The sequence below is a fragment of the Cherax quadricarinatus genome, chromosome 87 (genome assembly GCF_038502225.1).
Source record: "Cherax quadricarinatus isolate ZL_2023a chromosome 87, ASM3850222v1, whole genome shotgun sequence".
NCBI classification, from domain to species: Eukaryota; Metazoa; Arthropoda; class Malacostraca; order Decapoda; family Parastacidae; genus Cherax; species Cherax quadricarinatus.
The window spans coordinates 3,387,168-3,404,336 of NC_091378.1; the positions used below are offsets into that span (position 1 = coordinate 3,387,168).

General features: G+C 39.1%; 1 protein-coding gene across 4 annotated transcripts in view; it reads left to right on the top strand.

The window, feature by feature from the left end:
* Positions 1-17,169, top strand: part of Ire1 (serine/threonine-protein kinase/endoribonuclease Ire1) — a 58,670-nt gene that overhangs the window by 8,358 nt on the left and 33,143 nt on the right. For 2 of the 4 annotated variants that reach the window (XM_053798558.2, XM_053798560.2), the window contains exons 4-11: positions 1,357-1,508; positions 3,263-3,493; positions 5,387-5,512; positions 6,339-6,465; positions 8,388-8,590; positions 9,844-10,026; positions 12,766-12,944; positions 16,966-17,165. In XM_053798558.2, the coding sequence (XP_053654533.1) occupies positions 1,357-1,508; positions 3,263-3,493; positions 5,387-5,512; positions 6,339-6,465; positions 8,388-8,590; positions 9,844-10,026; positions 12,766-12,944; positions 16,966-17,165 (1,401 nt within the window). The remainder of the gene's footprint in view (positions 1-1,356; positions 1,509-3,262; positions 3,494-5,386; positions 5,513-6,338; positions 6,466-8,387; positions 8,591-9,843; positions 10,027-12,765; positions 12,945-16,965; positions 17,166-17,169) is intronic. The other 2 variants (XM_053798559.2, XM_053798561.2) reach the window with 1 other exon arrangement.

A 17,169-nucleotide genomic window follows, 5' to 3' on the forward strand; every position in this document is an offset into this window, starting at 1 on the left:
AAACATCGTCGAGACCGCTAACTTCACGAGAGCATAATTCCGTAAGTTTTCTATCAAATTTCATACTTTTGGTGTCGTTGTGATTTGGAAAAGATTCTCTATCTTTTCATAAGATTTTTTTTTTTTTTTTTTTTTTTTTTTTTAAATTTGGCCGACCCTGGGAACAAGTCTCTGAGAGGGCCTGTCGACCCCCAAAGGGTTAAGCTCAGTTTAATTTTATTATTTGTAATAATTTTTTTAACATACCAACTGTATCCCACCAAGGCAGGATGACCCAAAGAAAAACAAAAGTCTTCCTTTTTACATTTAGTAATTTATACAGGCGAAGTGGTTCTTCTCTTTCAACAAACTGCCGTATCTCACTGAAGCAGGGTTGCCCAAAAAGAAAAACAAAAGTTTCTCTTTTTAACTTTAGTTATGTGCACAGGAGAAGGGTTACTAGTCCCTTGCTCCCGGCATTTTAGTTGCCTCTTATAACACGCATGGCTTATGGAGAAAGAATTCTGTTCCACTTCCCCATGGAGATAAGAGGAAATAAACTAAGAACAAGAACTAGTAAGAAAATAGAAGAAAACCCAGAGGGGTGTGTATATATATGCTTGTACATGTATGTGTAGTGTGACCTAAGTGCAAGTAGAAGTAGCAAGACATACCCGAGATCTTCCATGTTTATGAGACAGAAAAAAGACACCAGCAATCCTACTATTATGTAAAACAATTACAGGCTTCTGTTTTACACTCACTTGGCAGGATGATGTAGTACCTCCCTGGACAGCTGCTGTCTAAGGTGAAATGGTTATTGTAGTAAATTATTTTGTTAAAAGAAGAGACTTGAGAGAGCCTTCCATCATAATTTTCCTTCCATATTATAGGTTTCCTCCTCTATAACAATTTGTTTTATACAAATTTGCTATTTTACAATATCTTTGCCAGTGTTCCTCTGTGTAATTCCTCAATGACTTTATTCATTGGTGGGCAGTTTTTACTGGCTGTGGGGAAGATTATGCCTATGTGCTCTTCACCTTCAGTTTCTTCATTGGATAAATTTTTATTTTTTAACACATCGGCTATTACTCACCAAGGCAGGGTGACCTGAAAAAGATGAAACACTTTCTTTATCACTTGCTCCATCAGTCCTGCCAGAGGCATGCCGATACTACAGTTCAGAAACTGCAGCACATCTCCACCCCTCCTTCAGAGGGCAGGCACTGCACTTCCCACTTCCAGGACTCAAGTCCGGGTAACCAGATAATTTTGCATGCGTGATATACTGTACATTCACCATGTGCAGTCGGTGAAGCTCCAAAGTTTATTACATTCAACTCTCTTAATTTTTATTTATGAACTGTTTTCCAGCAGACCACAGTTCTTTCCCAACCCACAAGATGGATCCTTGTACCGGTACACACTAGGTCGTGGACGCGAACCACTGAAGAAACTACCGTTTACCATTCCCCAACTGGTGGCCAACTCTCCTTGTCGTTCTAGTGATGGCATTTTTTATCTTGGTATGTAGCATTCTAAAATGATGAAGTTTATTGTTAATCAGTTAATTTTCTTAACCCTAGTGAGGTATTATGAAAAGATTTGTTGGGATTTTTAACCCTGGGGGGCCTAGCCAACCAGGGTAACCCAAGAAAGTCATTGAGTCATCGAGGACTGTCTTATTTTCATTGTAATCCTAATCCTAATCTTGTCCCCCAGGATGCAACCCACACCAGTTGACTAACCCTCAGGTACCAACTTACTGCTAGGTGAACAGGGATGGCATGTATAAGATGACTAACACCCAGGTACCTACTTACTGCTGGATGAACAGGGATAGCAGTGTAAGGAAGCATGCCCAACATTTCCACCCATGTCAGGAATTGATCCAAGGACACTTAGTGTGTATTGACAGGTGTGGGCTGTTCAACAGACTTGTGATAATCCTTGCACCCATTTTAATGATTCTTATTCAATATGTTCCTCAATTTCAACCATAAAAACTATTACATTTTAATATTTGTCCTCACTGGGTGCAGCATATTCAGGTATAATGAATGAACATTGTATTTCTAGAAGTATACTCCTCTAGGGTTAAAAGATGTAACGGTGTTAAACCGGTCCTGTGTAGCTAATCATTTATATGTGGCATTTTCTGTTGTACTATATATAAGGAAATGTCACATATAGGAATCACTTCACTCCTTGTATCTAATATTTGTATATGTTAGTTTCAGTTTTACATTCTGTAGTGTTCCTTTAATTTTATAATTTATGGTTAATGTTATTGTTCATTATCTTAATATTTTAGGCCTAGTGTTTTTTAATAAATCTTTCATTATTTCAGTGTGAAAACTGTTTTAAGACTGTTCTTCACTGTCTGTTAACTTGTACTTTTGATACAAAAACACTGTTGACAGTAATAAAGAAAAAACATAATCGTAGAGCAGGCTTTTGTTGTGGCTGTGCTTTGGTTTATATAGAGCTCTCTTTCTCCCATCCCTGTCCTCTCTTATATATAGTATATACTTTCTCCCTTACCTTCGTGTGTTAGTAGTTTATGGTACAAGTCGGACCAAAACGTCGTCATAAGTTTCTTTCTCTATGTGCACATTACAGTATTTGTGTACAATTAAAACTTGTTTAGAATCTGTACCTTTTTTTTATAGCATAACTTAACCTGAATTTCTCTGCCTGTAATAATTTATTGCGGCCACCTGCCCTAACACTTGTTGAGTTCCCTCTCTCAGTGTACTAATTGCTTTCTTGCTTTTCAGTGCTAGTATCATACAGTGTTTGTGTTCTTAAGTATTAATTTTGGTGTGCTGGGAAGCTGCATCAAGTAATAATTTTAAAATGTACAGTTTTTTTTTAACAAATTGGCCATATCCACCCTGAGGTAGGATGCTCTAAAAAGAAAAATGAAAGTTTTTCTTTTTAAATTTCGTAATTTACTCAGGAGAAAGGGTTAAAATATACAAATAACCCGGATATAATAGAAAGCAACTTATGACAACATTTTGGTCCAACTTGGATCATTAATTACTTACACACTAATACAAGAAGGTAAGGGAGCCAGTATATATACAAGAGGAGAGCAGGGATTGGGCAGAGAGGATAAAGAAAGAAGGAAGTGGAGATAATTTTAAAGATATTTTGGAAATTATTCTTGTAGAGAGTTTTCTAAAATGTCTGGGTGCCTGATAACAAAATTATTATATACAGTAATGGAAAGTTTCAAAGTGATGCTAGTAATGCATAATGGGTATTTTTTCAGGAAAAAAGACGGACTCGTGGGTTGGCGTTGATTCCCTCTCGGGAGAGAAGCAGCTTGTGCTAGGAATTGACATTGTGGATCGTAAGTGCCCTAAACCCTCCCGTAACACTGTCTACTTTGGTCGCACTGTTTACAATATCATCCTCTATGAGGGATCGACTGGCAATAAATGGAACATCAGCTTTTCAGAATATGCTACAAGTACTTCCTCATCATCTGTTGAAAACTATGGTAAGTTATTAGTTATTTACGATGTTTCAAATTATTCAGGGATGAAGAAACAGAAGGATGGACAGGAGGCTTGAACCATGGTCCATAAATTGACAGGCCAAATGCTCTACCACATCAGCTACCAGGTTATTAGAAACCTAGTAGCCAAGGTGGTAGGGTATTGGACCTGTCATTTTACAGACCACAGTTCGAGCCTCCCAGCCATCTTTCTGTTTATTCTTTGATAGTTGTTTATTACAACTTAATCTGTATTTAGAGATGTTCAGTTATGTTACATTATTACTCTCACCCACCTAAGTGACTGTATGTATTAAGTTACTTATATTGTTATTGCTATTAAACTAAAGTTAGTCTTAAGTTTGCCTGAAATGCTCTGCACATACTGCACATGCTCCTGGTCATCCTTCAGACTTGGCAGAGCAACTTTCTGGGGACATGAGCTTCATTAAGGTGAAGTTTTTGCCTCCTAATACCACTCCTCTCCTGCAGCCCATGGACCAGCAGGTCATTGCAAACTTCAAGAAACTGTACACAAAAGCTATGTTTGAAAGGTGCTTTGTAGTGACCTCAGAAACTCAACTGACTCTAAGAGAGTTTTGGAGAGATCATTTTAGCATCCTCAATTGTGTAAAAATTATAGGTAAGGCTTGGGAGGAAGTGACTAAGAGAACCTTGAACTCTGCTTGGAAAAAACTGTGGCCAGAATGTGAAGACAAAAGGGATTTTGAAGGGTTTGAGGCTAACCCTGAGAATCCTATGCCAGTTGAGGAATCCATTGTGGCATTGGGGAAGTCCTTGGGGTTGGAGGTTAGTGGGGAGGATGTGGAAGAGTTGGTGGAGGAGGACAATGAAGAACTATCCACTGATGAGCTGCTAGATCATCTTCAACAGCAAGAGGCCACACCTGAGGAAACTGCTTCTGAGGAGGGGAGAGAGAAATTGAAGAAGTTACCTACTTCTAAGATTAAGGAAATGTGTGCAATGTGGCTTAAAGTGTAAACCTTTTTTGATGAAAATCACCCTGACACAGCTACTGCAAGCCGTGTTGGCAACCTGTACACTGACAATGTTGTGAAACACTTTAGGAATGTTATAAAGGAACGGGAGGTACAGGCCTCTATAGACAGATATGTTGTGCGACAGAGGTCCAGTGACTCTCAAGCTGGTCCTAGTGGCATTAAAAGAAGAAGGGAAGTAACCCTGGAAAAGGACTTGCCACCTCAAGTCCTAATGGAAGGGGATTCCCCTTCTAAACACTAACACCATCAACACTCTCCCCTCCTCCCATCCCATCAATCATCACCAGATCTTCAATAAAGGTAAGTGTCATGTAACTGTGCATGTCTTCTTCAGTTTGTGTGTATTAAAATTAATATTTCATGTGGTAAAAAAAATTTTTTTCAATACTTTGGGGTGTCAGGAACGGATTAATTTGATTTCCATTATTTCTTATGGGGAAAATTAACTCGACTAACGATAATTTCGATTAACGATGAGCTCTCAGGAACGGATTAATATCGTTGGTCGAGGGTCCACTGTATAAACAAATAAGTCACTCACGGGTAAATGAGAGTAGATTCTTTCTTCTTTGTATTTTATTTTACTCTCGTGTGAGATTTACTTTTTCATGGATCACTGCATAAATAACCTGCACATATGAGAAAGAAACTCATGATATTTCAATTGGTCTTGAACCATTAGCTAGTTAATGGTCCAAGTCAGACCGAAACGTCGTTGTAAGTTTCAGGTCTCCTATGTACGGGTTATTTGTGTATTGTTCCAGTCACGGTATTGTGCCTTCTTATACTTTATGGATCATTGTTTATGACATTTATGTTATATACCTGAATATAACTCACAATGGTTTTTTTTTATCCTTGTAATTTTGATCAGACTTGGTTCACTACACATCTACTGGTCAAGGTTCCATACTAACTGTAGATCAGCAGACCGGCTCACTACTCTGGACGTTGGAGCTTGAATCACCACTCGTTGCTATGTATCTCTTGGGTCCTGAAGGTGAGTGGTTCTCCTGAAAATAGTTTTGGCATTGAGAAAAGGTGGCCTGAAATTAAATATTGGTAGGTATCAGTGGGTATTAGATTCTGATGGTATCAGTTCAGTAAGTCCTCGACTTACAAACACATTGAGAATCTTCTGTATTGTCCAGTTAGCCAGACTTGAGTTCTAGAAGTGGGAAGTACAATGCCTGCACTTTCAAGGAAGGGGTTTGGGGTATTGGCTGTTTGGAGTGACACCTCAACTGTCATATCTGGGCACCTTTGCAAAGACAGTGATTATGTGTGAATGATGGTGAAAGTGTTTCTTTCTTTTTTGGGTCGCCCTGCCTCAATGGGTTATGGCTACTTTGTTGAAAGAAGATTATACTACTTGCAGTAGAGAGGTAAACCTGTCAGTTTTATGTAAACTATAGTGTCTATGTGCCTCTGTCAAGACAGTGATAGAGTGAATGATGGTGGAAGTGTTTCTTTTTTAGGCCACCCTACCTCTGAGAGATGGCCAGTGTAAGTAAAAAAAATTATTCTACTTGAGTACTGTACAGTCATACTAAAATTGACATTCAGTTACCTGATACCGATATTGTATGTATTTTATAATGAACAAGACACTCTTGTGTCGAGGGTGCCCCCTAGTTCTGATTGGCTAAATTTGGGAAAAAAAAGATAAACTGTACTTCAGTCTCCAAGACGCTGGGTAAATTTTTAAGACTTGTATGTAATGGGAATAAATATAGCATCTTCGATGCCGTAAAACATGGCATATTATTTCTTCTCACCACATTAGCTTTCTCTGGTGATTAATTTGCATCTTGTATTGTTTTCAGGTGGATTGTTAACAGTTCCCATGATAACTGTTGCTCCCCAAACTCTGACTCATTTTACAGAAGAGTTTATGCACCTCACACATCAGTCTACAGATGGTTCTGATGGTCTTCTTGTTAAAAAATTGAGGTACGTTTGACTGTTTAAAAAATGCGTACTGGTACTCGTCGATTTATGATACAGTGGGACCCCGAGTTTCGTACAGCTCCCAACTCAAACGATTATGTAAGTGTATTATTGTAGGTGCTTTTGTAAGTATATTTTTGGGGGTCTGAAATGGACTAATCTAACTTACATTATTCCTTATGGGAGCAAATTTGTTCGGTAACGGCACTCGAACAGCCTTCTGGAACAAGTTATGCCCGAAACTCAGGGTTCTACTATTTCATCTTTACAATGGTGCAAAAGCAATTATTTGGAGATGAAACTTAAGATACTGTAATTATCCAGCATGAAGGCAGCAAGTCTCTAACTTTTATTCATTTACTTTTCAGTATGTACTGGTATTTAGTTACAGTAATTACTTGTTTATTTACTTATTCAGTGACAGTAGTTATATACAGTGGACCCCCGGTTAACGATATTTTTTCACTCCAGAAGTATGTTCAGGTGCCAGTACTGACCGAATTTTTTCCCATAAGGAATATTGTGAAGTAGATTAGTCCATTTCAGACCCCCAAACATACACATACAACCGCACTTACATAAATACACTTACATAATTGGTCGCATTCGGAGGTGATCGTTATGCGGGGGTCCACTGTATTTACTTATTTATTCAGCATATCATATTCATATTCAGCTTACAATATTTGTAACTTACGATGGGTTTGTCGGAACATAACCCCATTGTAAGATGAGGGCACCTGTAAATGTTTTGTAATTGGCCACTTCATCATTAGCTACCTTGTTGAATGCATCATTCATCACATGTTCATCAAGACTGTGGTACTGACTACCTTCTAGGCTGAGTGACTGATTACCTCGTCTTCTGCCCCTGCAGTCTTCTGTATCGTACTGATCAAGCCACTGGTTGGCAAAACATCCACAAAATAAAGTTGCCCAGATGTGGCACATGTGTCTGATTCATCATGTATTTAACTACACAAGAAGCCGTATACAATGCTATACCTAGTTCTTAAGTTATTTGTAGTTTTATGATTAGTTGATTAGTAACCTGAAATGCCTTGCATAATTAGGGACTTTCTTTTGTGCAGATTTTACTCTGTATATTCATTATATTGTATATACATTATCTGAATATTGATAGAAATAAAGCATTATCATTGTGTTGATGAAGTCTTCAAGGGAAAACGATGCTGATGAAATGCTCTTGATTCAGGCAACTGGAGGTACCCTTTACTTCTTTGGATCAAATCTGAAACCACAGAACAGGTGGGGTTCAAGCCCCACCCATGCCATGGTTTGTTTGCAGTTATGTCATTACAGTTTAATGAGTCCTGATGCCTCTCATTCCCTAAGTACTGTTTGACCCCCAGTGGGTTTAATGCTTCTTCTGAATAAAACAGTAATATGACACAAGGCATAAAAAATATTAAGGAATGTAAGTTGTGCAGCTCTGATAACATAAAAAATTAATTCCACTTTTTTGCATGCTGGAATTTTTTTTTTTATTAATGTTAACTGTCAGAGTAAAATATTGAGTCAAATGTGTTTAAAAAATTAGACTAAATAAGTAAGTTTATTTAGACACAGTTATCATACATAGTATAAATTACCTAGGATAACCCAGAAAAGTCAGGTATAAGACCATAAGAAAGAAGGAGCACTGCAGTAGGCCTGCTGGCCCAAGCTGGTTAGGTTCAACTCACACCCACCCACACCCACTCATGTATTCGCCTAACCTATTTTTAAAGCTACACAAGGTTTTAGCTTCAATGACATTACTCGGGAGTTTGTTCTGCTCGTCAGGGAATTTGCTCACATCACTAGCAATTCCCTCGTCAAGGTCATTACCAAACCAGTACTTTCCTATTTCCATTGGGGTTCTTAATGCACAGTACTCTTTAGATCATTTTGATCTTCAACAGTCCCACAATCTACATTGGAGAGTGCAGCTCAGGTGTATATGCAGTCCCTGCATTGGTAGATGCTAACGTAGCCACCATCTCACGTAGAGGATCCCAGCTGCTGCTAGAAGGTCCTCCTGGGAGTCGTGGCATACTAGGATCTCGCCAGTTTAAAAGTGCCAGCGATGCAGATGAAGAAAAGAATCCAGATGTCCTTCTTCTTGGTAAGCAAGTCTCCTGCTAGATACCTTTAAATCCTCTCCACTCATTAAGGTTTGCATTAAACTTCAAACTATCTTCTTTGCATTATTCTTTTTTCTCTGTCTACTGCAGATAAATTAACAAGATGAAATGTTCGTTGCTTATGTGTGTATAAGTGCAGGGATTCTCCATGGGGAAGTGGAGAAGAATCCATCCTTCATAAGCCACACATGTTGTAGGAGGCGACTAAAATGCGTGGAGCAAGGGACTAGTAACCCCTTCTCCTGTATAAATTACTATATAAACTATAGTTTTCTTCTCTTTTGGGTCACCCTGCCTTGGTGGTAGACAGCCGGTATGTTGAAGAAAAATGTACAGGGATTTGGTAAATCATTTCTTCAACATGAAAGTGGATAAAGAAATGTAATAAAGATTAGTTGGAGCACAGACGTTTACCTCATACTGAGGTTCAAAAATAGATATGATGGCCCAGTCACTTCACTCATCAAATGTTAAGAGGTGGATAATGGTGGAAGCTGAATGACCAATCGTTGTATAAAGATAATCCACTATGATTTTTTTTTTAACATGCTGGCCATCTCCCATCAAGGCAGGGTGACCTAAAAAAGAAACACTTTCACCATCATTCACACTATCACTGTTTTTGCAGGGACACACACACAACAGTTTAGATGTCATTCTTAATAGCAAATATCCCAAACCCCTCCTTTAAAGTGCAGGCTTTGTACATATGTATGGAAGAAATCGCAGTAACAAACGAGCCATGTCCCACCAAGGCAGGGTGACCTAAAAGGAAAAAAGAGAGTTTCTCTTTAAATTTAGTAATTTATACAGAAAGGGTAACTAGCCCCTTGCTCCCGGTACTTTAGTTGCCTCGTTATGACACACATGGCTTACAGAGGAAGAATTCTGTTCCACTTCCACATTTTTTTTTTTCAACAAGTCGGCCGTCTCCCACCGAGGCAGGGTGACCCAAAAAAGAAAGAAAATCCCCAAAAAGAAAATACTTTCATCATCATTCAGCACTTTCACCACACTCACACATTATCACTGTTTTTGCAGAGGTGCTCAGAATACAACAGTTTAGAAGCATATACGTATAAAGATACACAACATATCCCTCCAAACTGCCAATATCCCAAACCCCTCCTTTAAAGTGCAAGCATTGTACTTCCCATTTCCAGGACTTGAGTCCGACTATATGAAAATAACTTCCACATATGTGTGTTAATGCAAGTCTCTCTATTATATTTAGGTTATTATGATATACCTGAGAAAGTGAACGCTGATTTGGTGAAAGCCAGCCCGGAGGAAATGGGCGAGATGAGTGATCATATTGTACGACTTGGCATCACACATGAAAAAAACAACAGCCAGTCACCTAGGCCTCAAGATGCTGTTAGAAGTGAAGCCAAAGATGCTGACAACATATTTTGGGGTTTGTATTTACATTATTACTTTATTGCTTACAGATTTTTTTTTCTACTAGAGTATTAAAAATTGTTAGCAGATTTTCAGTACTGCCTTGATTAATATTTTTATAGCATTGAAATAGCTCAAAATATAAGTAAAGCCAAAATGATATATATAAAGTGTTTTCACATGTGGTGGAATTGAAATGGATTAAAAGCGTAAGGTAATAGGTGCTACGACCGTTGAAAATTAAAAAAAAAATACAGGTGCTCCTCTACTTTAGATATTTTGAATTTTTGATGGTACAAAAGCAATTACTTTGGAGATGAAGCTTAGCTAATTACCCAGCATGAAAGAAGCAAGTCTGTATTTTTTTTTTTTTTTTTTTTTTTAACAAGTCGGCCGTCTCCCACCGAGGCAGGGTGACCCAAAAAAGAAAGAAAATCCCCAAAAAGAAAATACTTTCATCATCATTCAACACTTTCACCTCACTCACACATAATCACTGTTTTTGCAGAGGTACTCAGAATACAACAGTTTAGAAGCATATACCTATAAAGATACACAACATATCCCTCCAAACTGCCAATATCTCAAACCCCTCCTTTAAAGTGCAGGCATTGTACTTCCCATTTCCAGGACTCAAGTCCGGCTATATAAAAATAACCGGTTTCCCTGAATCCCTTCACTAAATATTACCCTGCTCACACTCTAACAGATCGTCTGGTCCCAAATACCATTCGTCTCCATTCACTCCTATCTAACACGCTCACGCACGCCTGCTGGAAGTCCAGGCCCCTCGCCCACAAAACCTCCTTTACCCCCTCCCTCCAACCTTTTCGAGGACGACCCCTACCCCGCCTTCCTTCCCATACTTTTCAATACTGGTATTTATTTGATTACAGTAATTATTTGTTTATTTACTTACTCAGTGATAGTAGTTATTTAACTTATTTATTATTTTTTTTAACACATCAGCCATTTCCCACTGAGGCAGAGTGACCCAAAAAGAAAGAAACTTTCATCATCGCTCATACATAATCACTGTCTTTACAGAAGCGCTCAGATACAATAGTTTAGATGTCCCTCCAAACTGCCAATATCCTAAACCCCTTCTTTATAGTGCAGGCATTATACTGTCCACTTCCAGGACTCGAGTCTGGCTACCCGGTTTCCTTGAATTCCTTCATAAAATATTACCATGTTCACACTTATTTATCTTTCAACAAACCATCCGCATCCCACCAAGTCAGGGTAGCCCAAAAAAGAAAAACAAGCGTTTCTCTTTTTAACTTTAGTAATGTATACAGGAGAAGGGGTTACTAGCCCCTTGCTCCCAGCATTTTAGTCACCTCTTACAACACTCATGGAGATAAGAGGAAATAAACAAGACCAAGAATTTTTTTTTTATTATCACACTGGCCGATTCCCACCAAGGCAGGGTGGCCCGAAAAAGAAAAACTTTCACCATCATTCACTCCATCACTGTCTTGCCAGAAGGGTGCTTTACACTACAGTTTTTAAACTGCAACATTAACACCCCTCCTTCAGAGTGCAGGCACTGTACTTCCCATCTCCAGGACTCAAGTCCGGCCTGCCGGCTTCCCTGAACCCCTTCATAAATGTTACTTTGCTCACACTCCAACAGCACGTCAAGTATTAAAAACCATTTGTCTCCATTCACTCCTATCAAACACGCTCACGCATGCCTGCTGGAAGTCCAAGCCCCTCGCACACAAAACCTCCTTTACCCCCTCCCTCCCTCCAAGGTTGGAGGTTGGAAGACCAAGAACTAGTAAGAAAATAGAAGAAAACCCAGAGGGGTGTGTATATACAGTGGACCCCCGCTTAACGATCACCTCCCAATGCGACCAATTATGTAAGTGTATTTATGTAAGTGCGTTTGTACGTGTATGTTTGGGGGTCTGAAATGGACTAATCTACTTCACAATATTCCTTATGGGAACAAATTCGGTCAGTACTGGCACCTGAACATACTTCTGGAATGAAAAAATATTGTTAACCGGGGGTCCACTGTATATACTTGTACACGCATGTGTAGTGTGACCTATGTGTAAGTAAAAGTAGCAAGATGTACCTGAAATGTTGCATGTTTATCAGACAGAAAAGAGACACCAGCAATCCTACCTTCATGTAAAACAATTACAGGCTTCCGTTTTGCACTCACTTGGCAGGACGGTAGTACCTCCCTGGACGGTTGCTGTCTACCAGCCTACTCCCTAGGACACTTATTTATATCATATTCATATGCAGCTTATGATATTTTTGACTTACAATGGATTCATTGGAATATAACCTCATAGTAAGTCAAAGACCACCAGTATGTAATTAATCTCTTACTAAACAGGGGAGACTATCAACATAGCTCTGTTCCTGCAACTACAGATAGATGAATGGTTCAGAGAACCGACATGTTGACAAATTAGACACATGTGCATCTCTTGGGTATCTTTATTGAGGAAACGTTTTGCCACACAGTGGCTTCATCAGTCCATACGTAGGAGAAACTTGAAGAACAGGAGGAGAATGAGGTAATCAGTCCCTCAACCTTGAGTCGATGTGTTCAGTCCATCAAGATTGATGGACTGATGAAGCCACTGTGTGGCGAAACGTTTCCTCAATAAAGATACCCAAGAGTTGCACATGTGTCTAATTTGTCAACTACAGATAGATAACTGCAAATATATAAAAACATAGGAAGTTACTTTGTAAACCATATTAATACCCTTGATATTACACTTAGATGGGCTGGCTCAGATGAAGAGAATGAACATCAGTTTTGTAACTTCGGGAAAAGTTTTAAGGTGGTGGAGAGAAGTGCTTCGCATGGCCGGGTTTTGGCTCGTCTCAGACACTGTTAACCTGCTTATTGTCATCCTCTTGGTTGGATTTGGAATAATCACTTTTCTTCTTTATAAACAAGTAAGTTTACCTGCATTTAAGAGTCACAGTATTGTGGTGGAAATAATTCCCCAAAACCCCACACTGGAATAATTTCTTTATAAACAAATAAGTTTACCCAAGTTTAAAAGTCACAATACTGTGGTTGAGATAATTTCCCAAAACCCTGCACTGGGGACAGGAACTTTATGATGGTGTTTTGGTCCATCTTGGACTGCTTGCCAGTGGTCCATCCTGGACTCCTTGACAGTGATCCATCCTGGATTGCTTGACAATGGTCCATCCTGGACTACTTGAAAGTGGTCCATTCTGGACTGCTTGAAAGTGGTCCATCCTGGACTGCTTGAAAGTGGTCTATCCTGGACTGCTTGAAAGTGGTCCATCCTGGACTGCTTGACAGTGATCCATCCTGGATCCAAACATCTCCTAAGTACAGTTCTTGGGTGAATTTACACAAGTTCCTGCCAAAGAGGGTCCCTAGCTGAAGCTACCTTTTATAGATCTCTCTCACCCATAGTTCACATCTCGATGTCGTTTCCTCACTCTGCATCTATCAGTATTTATGTATAACACTTTATTCCATCTAAGTCAACATAGGTTATTCAAATGTTATGGTAATGACCATTATGGTATCTTGCTTTTTTATTTACATAAATGCAAGAAGGCCCCATTTGTATGGATCTTAGGTATCCAACCCTGTACGGCAAGGGAAAATCACCAGCGGATGGAAAAGAGCGTTTTTTTCATTATCAAATGTGTTTAACCCGTAAACGGTCCAAACGTATATATACGTTTTTTCAACATTTGAAAGTATGTAAAAAAAGTAGATTTTTTTTTTTTACATTTGAAAATGTGTAAAAAAACTTGGATTTACTTTTTTTTTTTTTTGTTATATTTGAAAATATGTCAAAAACACGTAGATCTACTTTTGGAGCACTACACATGTGAACGTAGATCTGCTTGGACCGTTTACGGGTTAAAATGCCTGATAACATGTTTACAGTATCACATATTAAGTGGTCAATATGGCTCGGTATAAAAAAAAAAGAGATAAAATTAAAATAAATACAGGAGGGCCCCACTTAAACAGCTGTAAAGTGAAACACTTCTTTTTTTTTTTCAAATGCATACAAAAGCCTGATAACATGTTTACACTAGGCCTAAAAAATGCATGTACAGTATTTTCATCTTTAGCTTATGGTGAGTAGTGAATATGTTTGTTGTAGGAAGTCTGAAAACTGCTGTATGAGCAAAAGGCTGTACAGTGAAGCACTGTAAAGTGGGGCCTGCCTGTACGTATTTACCTTAAAATATAGTAATGGCCGCCTTTTCCTTACACAACTGTTGTATGAATACAGTGGAAAAGGGTAAAAGCGCCAAACATACTGAACAGTGGCTCATTTGGAAGCCAACAGAAGAGTGAAACGCCAAAATGAAGGTGATGTATATGCAGGACCTTCTTGTACAATGTCAGTCACAAGACGCCTGTGTGGCTTGTTTAGAAGGTAATTCTACCCTCACAACCCAACCTGAGGCCAGGATACCTTGTGGACTGCCTAATCAAAAATTAGTAATAATGTTGATGGAATTACTGATAGTATGTTAAGTTAAAGGACACATGCAACTAACGTGACATTTTATTATGGCAATGTTTCACTCACCAGGAGCTTGACAAAGCTCCTGGAGGGTGAAAACATTGTCACAGTAATCTGTCACATTAGTTGCCCATGCAGGAGCAGACCTACCATGAAATTAATGAAGCTTAAGCTTCAGGGGCCTCCAGTTCCAGATGTCAACATATTCCAACACAGAGGGGCCCCGAGAAGTGACTTTAGTTCACACTGCTTAAAAATTTGGGTCTACTGTATGAGAAGGGGTTTTTAAAAAACAATATTAATATAGTGTAATTCAATACAAAATAGGTTAAAATAAAAATTTAAAGGTTATTAATCATGTAGACTAATCATTGCTGGTTGCAAAGGTGATCCCATAACAGTTCGAGCTTCAGGGACCCAAAAATGTAGCTCTGCTATTGTGCACACATGTCCTTTTGCCTAATCAGTTAGGCTGTAGCTGCTAGCAGCCCGCAGGCCCACATAGCCATCACAGCCTGACTGATCAGTCACATGTAGAATGTAATGATCTCTGCTTGTTTTTGTAAAAGATTTTATTCATCTTATTGATTGGCTTAAACTGAAAAAAATATGCAGATCAATGAATGAAATATAAAAGTCATGTTGTGCAAAAATTTGTGCTGATTAAACTCTTTCTGTAATATTGAGATTTTATAAGCAAGGTAACATTTTGTGAAGGGATTCAGGAAACCGGTTGACCAGAGAGGTGGAGATATTTGTTGTTTGGAGGTGCATCTGAACCATAGGCTCAGCAAGCCTCTGGCAAGATGGTGATAGTGTAAATGATAGTGAAAATGTGTCTTTTTTGGGTCACCCTACCTCAGTTGGAGATGGCCAGTGTTTAAAAAAAAAATTCTGCACTTCTGGATAGACAACCTTTGGAATTAATCAATATAGTAACTTTGTATGTACAGTGGACCCCCGGTATTCGATATTAATCCATTCCTGAGAGCTCATCGAATACCAAAAATATCGAAAACCGAATTAATTTTCCCCATAAGAAATAATGGAAATCAAATTAATCCGTGCAGGACACCCAAAAGTATGAAAAAAAAATTTTACCACATGAAATATTAAGTTTAATGCAATAGAATAATTACAATAACAACAATAACAATAGAATAATAACAATAGAATAATTGACACTTACCTTTAATGAAGATCTGGTGATGATTGATGGGATGGGAGGAGGGGAGAGTGTCGAAGTTGTTACTGTGTATGCCACTACGCTTCTTAAATCTTTCAAACCAACCTTTGCTGGCCTTAAATTCACTCACATCACCACTAGTTGCAGGCAATTTCTTTACCAAATCGTCATGCAACTGCCTAGCCTTTTCACAAATGATCACTTGAGAGATGCTATCTCCTGCTATCTGTTTTTCATTTATCCACACCAATAACAGTCTCTCAACATCTTCTAACACTTGTGGTCGCTGTTTCGTAATCACAGTTGCACCTTTTGCAAGAACAGCTTCCTTGATTGCCGTTTTCCTGGTCACTATAGTAGAGATGGTTGATTGGGGTTTACTATACAACCTGGCCAGCTCCGACACACGCACTCCACTTTCGTACTTTGCAATTATCTCTTTCTTCATTTCAATAGTCATTAGCACCTTTTTTCTCGAAGGGTTGGCACTAGAAGCTTTCTTGGGGCCCATGGTGACTTATTTTGCAGAAACAAGCACCAAAAACACTGTGATAATATGGAATGTACCAAATGTATCCTTAGATGCAAGCACACTGCCTGGCTTGTAAACACTGGCACACACGGGGCAGTTCAGGCCACACGTGGACACGTCTCGTACGAATCGCATCGAATACCGGGTTTTCGATCGGATACCGAGGCGAAATTTTTGCATTAAAATGCATCGAATACTGGATTTATCGAATACCAATGCCATCGAATACCGATGCCATCGAATACTGGGGGTCCACTGTATTGCATTCATTACTCTGAAGGTTCTTGCTTCAGGAAACTGGACCTACCCTCCCCTTCCTCAAATTAAACTTGATTACCTCCCAATCCCCTGATACTGTATGACCCTCATGGGTTTAGCACTTCCCCATGAATATGATGATAATACCCATTGGCTCGGTAGGCAATGCTTTCGCATCACTCACACACTGAGTGTCCTTGGTTCAATCCCTGGCTGAGTAGAAACATTTGGCATGTTTCCTTACACATGTTCCTGTTCACCTAGCAGTAAGTAGGTACCTGGGAGTTAGCTGACTTGTGGATCACATCTTGAGGGACAAGATCGAACAACCCCAGTGGAAGCAAGATAGACAGTCCTCAATGATGCAGTGACTTTCTTGGGTTATCCTGGGTGGCTAACCCTCCCCAGGTTAAAAATCTCACCAAATCTTATCTGATCTGAACCTTTTTACAGTGTTTGTTGTGTCTACAGGCTCAAGGCTATGCAAAACTCACACAAGAGATGTCGTCGAGGCGCCTCTGGTCACAGGGATCCAACAGCTCTGGAGGTTCATCAGGCAATATCACAGCTGTAGCTGAGGAACTGGACAATGGATCTGTTAGTGTTGGCAAAATTATATTTGATCCTCAACAGTTACTTGGCAAAGGCTGTGATGGCACATTTGTATTCAAGTAA